Source organism: Cottoperca gobio, chromosome 19 (assembly GCF_900634415.1).
Source record: "Cottoperca gobio chromosome 19, fCotGob3.1, whole genome shotgun sequence".
NCBI classification, from domain to species: Eukaryota; Metazoa; Chordata; class Actinopteri; order Perciformes; family Bovichtidae; genus Cottoperca; species Cottoperca gobio.
Window position 1 is genome coordinate 19,599,955 of NC_041373.1, and position 12,500 is coordinate 19,612,454.

A 12,500-nucleotide genomic window follows, 5' to 3' on the forward strand; every position below is an offset into this window, starting at 1 on the left:
TACTGAACAACGAATGAACATTGTTTACGTGTTGTAACATGAGAAAGTGATAAACCAGCGTCTGGTTGTGACGGGGGTTAGTGTTCCTGCTGTCAGCGTCAGTATCCACACACAGTAATACACGTGTGCAGCCTGTAGTGGGTCATCACAAAGGCAAAACATTGTGATGTGGAGTTTCAATGAAGAAGTGCACCCAGCCCCCACCCAGCCAACACCTGTCACAACTTCAGGGTCACATGAGGTCAACTTTCTCTAGTAGTTGAATAACCTTTATTAAAACCATTTAAAAAGTTGTAGAATTCGCTAACTGCTCTTCCTACTCAGGTTTAATGGTCTGCTGTGTTACGTGCAATATTTATATTTATGCAAATACATTTTAAGGTTTGCCACTTTCTTAACTTCATCCCGTACACACACACATTCTGCCATGGACCTTACAAACAGTCTTTACAGGTCCGTCTGCTGCACAGGAAGCGAAGGCTGTTCCACCTCTGGCAGCGGCGGCGGCGGCGGCGGTTTGTTTGGAATAAACACAGACGATGAGCGGTGCTATCTGCCACCTACACAACATCCAAAGACAAAGACTTTACAGGACTGCCAACTGGTTCATTGACAAACGATGTCTGAACGATGCAGTGCGAAACCAACATGCACACACTGAATGAAGAGTCTGAGTTGTGATATTCCCAGTTTGAACACTGCAGAACATTCCCTCATCACATTATCTGATTCAACGTGAAGAGTATTTCTGCAGCCTCCTCCCTCCCTGGTTCAATGCGTTGACTCTCCACAAGCTCTCTGTTGTTTTCACATAATGTGAAAGTCTTTATATTCTTGGGGGGATTTTCCAAAAGTTGCAGAAGATATCCAACAGATCTGAGCTTCTGTAAATCTCCTCACAGCGCAGGGGATAAAGCAGGAAGTGCGAGAGCAGCGAGCCGCTCAGCTCACTTGTGTGTGAGTGTGAGTGCACATGGACGGTGACAGGGAACACACACACACACACACACACACACACTATCATTCTGGTAAATACTCTGCTTGGTATCAGGAACCCTCAGAGATCTGAGTCTGTGCTTGTTGCTGCATCTGCAGAGCTTCTCTTCTCTGCTTGGATATGAAATCCAACCCGTGTTGATCAGGAACATGCAACGTGCTTCACGCTCCGCTGAGGAGTGAGACACGTTTCAGGGAATCAATTTCCTGATTGCAAAGACTGAGAAGGCCTCAGGCCGGCATGTCCTGCTGACTTACAGTAGATGCATTTTAATCCCAGCTGTGCGTAGAGTGTGTGTGTGTGTGTGTGTGTGTGTGTGTGTGTGTGTGTGTGTGTGTGTGTGTGAGACATCAGCTCACTGTCAATTTCTCAAGAGTCCCTAAAGGCTCGGTCCCATGTTGCATATGTTACAGTGTGTATGTTCATGCATGTGTTGTGTAATCAGTGTGCAGTGTGTGTACATCTGAAGTGTGTGTGTGTGTGTAGACATAATGTCCCTATCACCCTGAGTCTTATGGGCTCTGCAGGCATGCCGGCTTTAGCTAATGCAAAATAGATGAGTAATTACTCCCCAGCAGAGACAAGAGGAACGGCTCCGTCACTAAACAAAAGGGAAGAGAGAGGAGGATGGAGAATTAAAGGAGGAGGGCAACATGGCGGTAAACATGTCTGCTCTTCTCTATTTCACAATGTGGACAGCAGGAACTCTCCGGGTCCCTCTTCTCATGGACGTAGCACCTGTGTGTGTCACACGCACTCTCGAGGTGGAGCGTAGAGTTCTCTGTAACACGGTCACTGTGCCCTTCCAGAGAAAACATCAGGTGATGATCCATCACTTTACCTGTCACCGTATCAGAGACCAGTGTGTTCAAGCAGTGAGACAGTTCAGATTCCAACACAATGTTCCTTCTTCTAACATGCATCAATGTGCTCTGATGCTCTGATGCTCTGATGCTCCTCTGCGTGAGAAACATCTGGAGTGATGCATCAGTATCAGGGAGAGACCGGGCCAGCTGCTTGTTAGAGAAGCCGTGGAAGTAACAGTGCAACCCCCACATGTTGCATCGCATCGTCCAGACTCAATGATGGAGCAGAGCTTTGAGTTGCACACACACACTCACACCCACACACACACACACACACACACACACACACACACACACACACAGTCCCGTGTGAACCTCTGCGTGCTACTTCCAGTGACCTCTGGAGCAGCGAGGCTAGCTTCTGCCTCAGAGAACAGGGCTCGATATATGTGCGTCTCTGTTCCTGTTTGGATGACTCATCCTTCAGTGGGAGTCCTGAGCCTTGATCTGCTTCCAGAATCTTTCTTTCATTCTTACTTTGAGCTGCATTTTTTGCCTTCATCGTCTCTTCTGCTTTTTTAAATGTATTTATGGACTTTCATATTTCAAGAATCAAGGTTACCTTGTCCTCAGAGAGTGATGAGAGCAGGAACACTGATTAGTGCATGTGAGGTTGTTACTTTATATACTCGGAGGCCATTCGTCACCGAGTCCCTGTTAATGGAGCAAAGTGGCCTCATGGTGTGCACAACCGTCCGGAGGCAGACGACCTGTGTGGCCGGCCAGCATCCTGCTTCCTGAAGTGTCCTCGAGCAGGACAGTTAATCTTCTGTAGCTGCGAGGAGGCCGTTATCTTTTTACCTTCTCCTTCCCCGTCCACAGGGAGCAAAGAGAGAAGAGGATTCCTCTCTGCAGGATACATTCACTCTTATTATATTTATATGGCTGCTAATACTGGCTGATATAATGTATATAATCAGTTCTTTAAATGCTTTAAGTTCCCATCAGCTGCACTTCTAACCTGTGTTTTCTGCGTTTGTCTCTTTCCGCAGAACTTCGATGACTTCATCTTTGCGTTCTTTGCCATTGAGATGGTGATCAAGATGGTGGCTTTGGGGATTTTTGGCAAGAAGTGTTACCTTGGAGACACATGGAACCGCTTGGACTTCTTCATAGTCGTGGCTGGGTGAGTTACACAGTTACACACACACACACAGGTGGCCAATGTGTACACTGGAATCTTGCACAAGAAGCAGTACACACAAACACACACAGTCACAGAATCTACAGTAGATGTGTTGGAGCTCAAGCAACATGGGATGTGAAGCATGAACCCGTTAGCTTCGGTGCTCTCAGTTACATCAGGATCCCTCGCTGTGCGCTTCACTTGGTTTGTCATTAAATGAATTTACCCTGAATGTCCTGTAAAAGCCTTTTAAAGAGAAATTGGTAGCAAGTACCCTCTTAAATTCTTAAGTGCTCACAATCTGTCAGCTGAAGAGAGGGACATCAGATTTTACGAGTGAGTGTGTGAATGCAAAATGTGTTTTCTTTTCAACTTGTTCACGTTGTTTACTCGGACGCTTTAGAACTTCACTTTACTTGCCGATTGAATATGATTTGTGCTCGACGACTTCCATAACAAATACGCGAACACGCACACAAAGATGCATATTTATGCAGATTCATATTTACGGACGTACGTTGCATGCAGTCTATGAACACAGCAGGCGTACAGCACACACACACACACACACACACACACTGACGCACTCGCAGTAATGTGCACGCACTGTAATTTGATTAAACATGTTACAGAACATAGCCTGCTGGTTTCAGTCTGACATTTTCATCACACTACGTCCCCTGCTGGTTTTTAATGCCATCCTTCTGCTGTCCATCACTGGGAACAGGGCACATGTTCTCTGTGTGTGTGTGTGTGTGTGTGTGTGTGTGTGTGTGTGTGTGTGTGTGTGTGTGTGTGTGTGTGTGTGTGTGTGTGTGTGTGTGTGTGTGTGTGTGTGTGTGTGTGTGTGTGTGTGTGTGTGTCCTTCAGCAGCAGAGAGGAGATACATTTGACCTGCTTGTATGCAATAACACACCTGTAAAGTATAGCTGTGAGGAGTCGAGGGTCGCTGTGTTGGCTGCAGATTTAAAGGGACAGTTCACCCCCAAAACTAAAATCTATATGTTTCCTCTTACCAGTAGTGCTGTTTAAATTGTTTTGGTGTGAGTTGAGTGTTTGAGATGTCTTCCTTCTCTTGAATACAAAGGAACCAGATGACACTCGACCTGTGGGGCTCAAAGCGTCAAATAAAATACATTTGAAAAACTTTCCAGAAATCAAGATAATCCACAGGCCTTGCTGTGAGCAGTCTGTGTAGGGACTATTTTCTTTCTGCCCAACTATACCCACCAAACGTATCAGCGCTCAGAAGGAAGCGTGCATCTACTCACGTATGAGAGGCTCTCCTGAGCTCACCTGAGCTAACGTCACAGCAGGACGCCATTAATGTTTACATCTCGCTGCCACAAAACTCTCGTCCACGAGTAGACGCACGCTTCCTCCTGCGCAGTGATGCGGTAGAAAGTAAGACACAAGGTCTGTGGATCATCTGGAGCAACAGTGTTATGATCTCTGCAGAGAGACGTTGCTGTTGAGTTTTTTATATGTGTTTTTTTTGCCGCTTTAATCCGAGTGTCATCTGGTTCCGTTATATCGGATATTTGATGAGTGATAAGAAGGCCAATACAAAGAGTATCTAATTAAAAGTACACCAATGAAAGCAGGTGTAGCGTTCATTGAACAGGAGGACACATGATGAATCGAGATGTTCGACTTTGATGCATACAGATGGAACTATAATGTGCTGTTGGGGAACACTGGGTCATTACAGCAGAGCAGGGTAGAATATGCATGAAGAATAGGCATTAGATGGAATCTAATAATAGATCATCACCCATCTATTTTATGTATTGCAATGTTAGATTATAATTTAAAGTTTTATAATAATAACTCAAAAGTTGGGTTAATATTGTAAAGCAGTAATTTGACTTGGATATTTCATAAATGTATTTAAACGGAGACATTATGTGTGATATCACATCTTTATCCTTCAATCAACCAGTAAGTATCTCAGAGCACAAGTTGGATTATTGAAATAATAATAAATTGCTAGTTTATATGACCAACAGTCCAAAATATTCACTTTACTGCCAAAGAAGTCTAAAGAAGCTGGAACCAGTTCAGCTCTAACTTCAGAATTCAAGATATTGTTGTTACCTTAATAGAGTAAAATAAGTGGTTAAAGTAACTCCTGTGTTTGAGTCCAGACCAGCAGTCTGCAGCCTTTAATACGACGCTCAATCTCCACAGACGAACACGGCGGTGTGGCGGTGACATTTGTTAACGTGCATGTCATTGAACAATTTACAGAATATACTGAACATATTTCTGCTTATATACAGCAGATAGTAAGAGCAGGAAGGAAATCCTCTTATTCCCTCTCACATGTAGACGCTGATCCGATTACATTGATGGAAACTGTTAAAGCCAACATGGCTTCAGGCTGTATTTTGGAACAGCACTCAGTGTGGACTCTGCACCGCTTTGATTGTTATCGACCCATTAAACGGCCGTTATCAGACGTTATCGGGAGCGTAGATTTGAAGTCGTACTCCACCCCCTCGTTGGCTCAGTAGAGCGTTATCATCCTATGGTAAACTGGATTCTGCTGGGATGGGAATCGAGAACCGGTTTCCCTTGAGAACCTGTTCCTTGTCCATGACTATCGATTCCTCTTATCGATGTTTTCAATGTGATGTGACGCCATGCGCACACTGTATCATGTTTCAGTTTGTTTGGGACAAGAACGGTGGTTAATAAACTATATGTTCTCTTTTTATACCCAACAATTTATCAGGAATAATGGACGGTAATGGAATTGGTGTCGATAAAAGTTTACGGGAGAACATCTAGTAGCAATAGTAATTATGACGGGAGCCTGGGAGGAAGTATAATATGTAGTATATAGTATAGTATATAATATAAAGAGCGACAAAGTCAAACTGAACTTATACAAACATACTTATTTTAACCCAAACATGATCTTTTCTTAAACTAAGTAGTTTTGTTGCCTAAAAAAGTTGTTGTGTGTTTAAAACGTGACAGCATAAATAATTTATGAAATAAGTTTGGGTGCGTGTCTGAGCCTGAACCCTGTGCACACGCCATAACGTGTGTATGTGTGTGTGCTGAGTGTAGGTGATGGTGTGAGCATGCAAAACAAAATGAAACATTAAATCTCATCCGTACGGAAAGCCATGAGGAGACAATGGTAACCTAGGAAACGGTTGCTTGTCGAGCATTGGATATATCCCGGCAACAGTCGAGAAGTCTGTGGAGGAAGCCTCTGATGTTTGTTTCTCTCCGAGAGGATAATTACCGCTAAGCTGCTTCTTCAGCAGGTCTTCACTCTCTTCTCCTAATCACCTGTCAGGAGGGAGTGATGGAGGCAGGAGTGCAACAGACAGGTGGAGACGGAGACGGAGAGGAGACCTGCAGGGAGCTTTAGGCTGGTGGAGGAAGATCAGGATGGACAACACACAGGCGGAGGCTGGAGAGGGAGAGGAGACCTGCAGGGAGCTTTAGGCTGGTGGAGGAAGAGCAGGACAACACATCAGAAAGTGTTGTTCGCCAATGACTCCATAAAAGTGCATGTATACGATCACGGCTTCAAACACGTGTGTTCATGATGCATCTAAAACAAAACTACTTGGTTGGGTTGTGGAAGAGTTCTGGGTTTGTCTTAATATAAGTAAGTTGTTTGTGTAACTTCCTGTCATAATGTATATATCACCTGCACACCTATTTCTGGGACGTGTCACTGAGAAGGCTTCACACACACACACAGGCACACACACACACACACACACACACACACACACACACACACACACACACACACACACACGTGATGTTTCAGTGGTGGGTTGACTTTGTGAGTTTATCATGAACTCACGTGCTTGACTCTTCAGCTGCCTGTGAGGAGCGTGAAGGATCTGATGACGGTGTGAACAGACACTCGCTGCTTGATGCCTTCAGATGTCTCGTGTTCACACTTTAACTTGTTCACCTGTCATTATGAACACAGTCAGCACACAGGTGTTTGGACGTCACCTGTACACAGACAGGTGTGTTGTTAATGAGTCTGCACTCTAACCCTTTCAGAACTGTGTTAGATTTAAATACAGCTTGTGTGACTTCACTGCGTTCCCACATCTCCGTGATTGAGTTATCGTAACGGAATCATCTCTTCCTGCAGCAGATCTCTGGTCAGCATAATTGTTATCTCTTCTGTCAGCTCTGTGACTGTTGCATTGTTCTCAGAGACGCTCCCCACATGCTGAAACTGTGAAGTTACAGCGTGAGAACATGTTTGTTTTAACTGATATAAAGCGGAATAATCTATATATTAATAATCATATCAAGAAACTAAATCGTCCAAAACAAGTATGTTTGCAATTTTCCGACTCAGCTGTTGAATGATTGTAAAGATTTGCATTTGTTTATGTATTTATTTCTTGATGGGAGTCTAAGCAGAATGGATAACACTGCAGCTGACAGGCTCTCCTACCCAGAGAGCATCGATCGGAGTTAACACTCTCTGTGGCTCCTCCTGGACAGACGGGATAACTGAGGAGGAAGAGGGCGAGAGGAGGAAATGATTGACGAAGAGGAAGACGAGCCGAGGCAGTCGCGTCGATCGCTTCACTGGACTCCATATCTAATCTGCTCTCATATTAGAGGACGGACACCACGGAGGGACATGTCCAGTTTGAATGTGCCGCTCACTTTGGATGAATTGCATTTAGCTATAACTTCATTTATAGTAAAGTTACGTATAAAGAGTGTAAACCTGGTTATACAAGAAGCCATGTCCTTAAGATGAAAGATCCCATGTAAACCTGTAATCACCGCTGCAGCTGTAATTCATGCTAATCCACGAGGAGCTGTGGAGGATTTACACTCTGGACCACATTAGCACCTTTCACCGGCCACATGCTCGTCGGAAATGCAAGCGGCTCGTAGATTTGCATCACTGACCAGCTGAACAACGTTGATCTGTGCATGGACCAGCCATGTTGCACCCTGGTCTGCACCAACGTGGTGGAACAGTACGGAACATGATATTCAAAATGCAAGCTTAGCACCTTTAACTGGCTTTAAATATTCAACACATCCTGTTTCAGACCTGTGATTGAGTCACACTGAAGGAGGTGAGAGAGAAGCGACTCCGCCTTTCTTCTCCTCCTGATTTATTGATCACACTCTGGAGCGGCTCCAGCAGTTTAGGGGGAAGCGGAAAGAAAAGAGGGGTGTGAGGATGGAGGAGGAAGAAGAGCCGAGGGCGGTGGAGAATAGACAAGGTGAAAGGGAAAGCGATAAAGGAGGAGACTCGATGTAAAATAGGTTTTAACCTTAATTAAGTCATTTATTAGTTCAACCTTTTGCTTTCTTTCCAAGAGGAGGATCTCAGAGCTGCAGGCCTTCAAATCAAATCAATTATTTATACAGCCATTTGTCTCAGTGTTTACAGACTATACTCTGTCCTCAGACCCTCGCAGAAAACCTCACAGAGACTGAGGAGGATCCTCTCCCAGGACGGACACACGTGCAGTAGATGTCGTGTGTACAGGATAAACAACATAGTACAAATACAACATCCATGTGACGAATGTGATGAATCCAGGACGATGTAATAAAAGAAGCTTCGCGGTGGGCGTCAGGCAGGACCAGGGCAGCAGGCGCAGCCACGATTCCTGATCCAGACGTGAACTTTATCAGTGGCAACCTGCCACATGAGACACAGAAACTCTGGGGATGATGCCGAGTTAGTAACATACATTTACATAAATCGTTACAGATAGAGAGGAAAAGAAGGGGAGAGGAAGAGGAGGGGAGAGGTGTAGAGCCTTGTGTAAATTCAAACGTAGCTTTGAATGCTCTGTAGTGTGGGAGTTACACGCGTTGCATCATACAAGTTAGTCACAACACAGAGTTAAAATGCATAACTTCCTGAGCAGATGTAACTTGTTCCTAGAAAAGAAGATCCAGAGTTTCTGGGTTCCACTTCCCCTGAACATCTCTTATTAATAAACCCGTTTACAGTGTACAGTTACTGTTACTTGAACACAACATGGCACAACTGTGATGTCATGCTGCATTCACTTGAGTTTAGGAAACACCTGAACTGTTCCAAGTCCAAGTCTCCACCCCCCTCTCCTCCCTCTGTGAGTTTGCACTGTACATCTTATTTTCTCGTCCTGGTGTCTTTATCCACCTGGGCTCTCCTCCATTAGCCAGATAATCTCCCCAGATTGGATATAGATTATCAGGCACAGGGAGCCGCAGAGGGAGGGGATGCTGGGGAGACAGACATAAAGATGCAAAAAGGTCAAGCAGGACGTGTGAGCAGAATACTTCACCAGGATGCATTAGCATGTAAAACTGCGCCTGTGCTATTAACCAACATTGCAAAGTAGTAATAGAGACGAGCATCCTGCAGCCTCCGTTTATTCCCCTGCTCCCAAATGAAATCCTGCTTTCATCATGTCATCGGTGGGAAACCCTCTCCGTGCTCAGAGAGAGAATTCTCTTAGAGTGCTTTTATTCAGACGATGTGTTAATATAATATATATAATGGAACTAAGTTATCACAAAATAGCTTCCACCGACCTCCACCCCGAAGACAGGTCTGCATGTTGCCTGGGAGGCAGAACTCAGGACACAAAGCACTTGCAACTGCTCGTAAATCTTAATTGCTGTGAGCACGCAGAAGTAATTAAAGGTACATCTGGATTCTGGCAGCTGGATATTCAGAGGACACTGTGGAGAGACGCCCTCGCTTGTTACTTTGGTGTTGTGTTCACTGACAGGGATGAGAAACTAAACTGTAATCTGTGCAAAGTACTGACACCGTGTTGCAGGATGTGTGGATATCGAGGCTATGAAGCCGCTAACTCACAAAAGTGTGCTGTGCAGCTCCAAGAAGGGAGGGTGGACAGAAGAGTTGTTGTCTGCAATGGGATGTGATGCAGTTACAGGTTCTGCAGAACCGAGTAACACGTGAGAATCCAGCAAAAGCTGTGTGCAGCTGCGTTTCAAATCGAATCAAATCTAATTTATTTGTATAGCCCAATATCACAAATTATACATTTGTCTCAGTGTGCTTTACAGACTTTACAGGTTACGACACCCTCTGTCCTTAGACCCTCGCATCGCACAAGGAAAAACTTCCTAAAAGAAACCCCAAAATTAAAGGGGGAAAAATGGAAGAAACCTCAGGGAGAGCAACTGAGGAGGGATCCCTCTCCCAGGACGGACAGACGTGCAATAGATGTCGTGTGTACAGGATAAACAACATAGTACAAATACAACATTTGACAGAAATTATGTTGTGTTGAAAAAGAGAAAGTTTGGATGAATCCAGGAAAATTTCAAAAAGGCTTCCCGGTGTCCAGCAGTATCAGGTCAGCAGGCGCAGTCACGATTCATGATCCTGACGTAAACTTTATCAGTGGCAACCTGCCACATGAGACACAGAAACTCTGGGGATGATACCCCGGATGATGAGTTAGTAACCTACATTTACATAAATGTATACAGATAGAGAGGGAGAAGAAGAGAGGGAGGGGAGGAGAGAGGAAGAGAAGGAGGAGAGCAGGGAGGTGTCCCCCGGCAGTCTAAGCCTATAGCAGCATAACTAGGGGCTGATCCAAGGCAAACCTGAGCCAGCCCTAACTATAAGCTTTATCAAAAAGGAAAGTCTTTATCCTGCTCTTAAATGTGGAGAGTGTGTCTGCCTCCCGAACACAAACTGGAAGCTGGTTCCACTGGAGAGGAGCTTGATAGCTGAAGGCTCTGGCTCCCATTGTACTCTTAGAGACTCTAGGAACTACAAGTAACCCTGCAGTCTGGGAGCGCAGTGCTCTAGTTGGTTTATAAGGTACTATGAGATCTTTAAGATATGCTGGAGCCTGACCTTTAATTGATTTGTAAGTCAGGAGAAGGATTTTGAATTCTATTCTGTATTTTACCGGGAGCCAGTGCAGAGCAGCTAATACAGGAGTAATATGATCCCGTTTCCTTGTTCTTGTCAATACACGTGCCGCTGCATTTTGGATCAACTGAAGAGTCTTAAGCGACTTTTTGGGACAACCTGATAACAATGAGTTGCAGTAATCCAGCCTTTAAGTAACAACTGCATGGACTAGTTTTTCTGCATCATTTTGAGACAGGATGTGTCTTATTTTTGCAACGTTACGTAGATGAAAGAAGGCAGTCCTTGAGATTTGTTTTATGTGGGAGTTAAACAACAGATCTTGATCAAAGATGACGCCAAGATTCCTTACGGTGGCGCTGGAGGCCAAGTTAATGCCATCCAGAGCTTCTATGTCATTAGAAAATGCGTTTCGGAGGCGTTTAGGGCCAAGTATAATAACTTCAGTTTTGTCTGTGTTTAACATCAAGAAGTTGCTAGACATCCATGTTCTTATGTCCTTAAGGCATGCTTGAAGTTTAGCCAATTGATTGGTTTCATCTGGTTTAATTGATAGATATAATTGGGTATCATCCGCATAACAATGAAAGTTTATAGAGTGGTTCCTTATAATATTGCCCAAAGGAAACATATATAAGGTGAATAGAATCGGTCCAAGTACAGAACCCTGAGGAACTCCAAGACTGACTTTGGCTGTCATGGAGGATTTATCGTTAACACGTACAAATTGAGATCGCTCAGATAAATAGGACTTGAACCAGCTTAGTGCTGTTCCTTTTATGCAAACACAATGTTCCAGTCTCTGTAGTCAGTATCATGTATGTCATGATCAACAGTGTCGAAAGCAGCACTGAGGTCTAACAAGACAAGAACAGAGACAAGTCCTTTGTCTGATGCCAATAGAAGGTCATTGGTAACTTTCACCAGTGCCGTCTCTGTGCTATGATGAACTCTAAATCCAGATTGAAAAACCTCAAATAAACTATTATTATGTAAAAAGTCACACAACTGTTTTGCGACTGCTTTCTCAAGGATTTTAGCGAGAAAGGGTAGGTTAGATATCGGCCTATAGTTGGCTATAGTTTCTATTCTATTCTTCTTTTATCAGAAGAGTTAAAGGTTTAAAAAGATGTGAACTATCCCTTTAATGCAGGAGTACTGCACCTAAAGACCACTCTCGCTTGGGGGCAAGAAGAAGAAGAAGAAGAATTGAACGGAGACTGTGAAGAGAAAGTTGGTTAACATTTGTGTTAGATAAGCAGCAGAGTGGGCTGATGGCACAACGTGTTGCTTTCAATCTGATTCAGCATGAAAACACTCCATCTGTCTGTTCTGTGCTCTCTCCTCGCTCCACTTCTCCCTGATCCCACTACATGCACTCGCTGCAATATCATCCGTCTCATCATCAGCTGGTGTCTGAGCGCTGACCTCCACTGTACGTGTCCTTTAAATTTGTGTTGCAACATAAAGCTTCTCTGGGGCCCGTATTATACTATGTACCACACACACACACACACACACACACACACACACACACACACACACACACACACACACACACACACACACATCCATCAATCATAATTCATCTGCTGAGGAACATCCAGCGTGACAGCCTGTCACTGATGTGGAGGC

At 44.3% G+C, this 12,500-nt stretch overlaps 1 protein-coding gene across 1 annotated transcript in view; it reads left to right on the forward strand.

The window, feature by feature from the left end:
* Window positions 1–1,650: 1,650 nt before the first annotated feature.
* cacna1g (calcium channel, voltage-dependent, T type, alpha 1G subunit) overlaps window positions 1,651–12,500 on the forward strand; it is a 109,198-nt gene continuing 98,348 nt past the window's right edge. Inside the window, exons 1-2 of the mRNA XM_029456769.1 lie at window positions 1,651–1,656; window positions 2,856–2,989. Coding sequence (XP_029312629.1) covers window positions 1,651–1,656; window positions 2,856–2,989 — 140 coding nt within the window. The remainder of the gene's footprint in view (window positions 1,657–2,855; window positions 2,990–12,500) is intronic.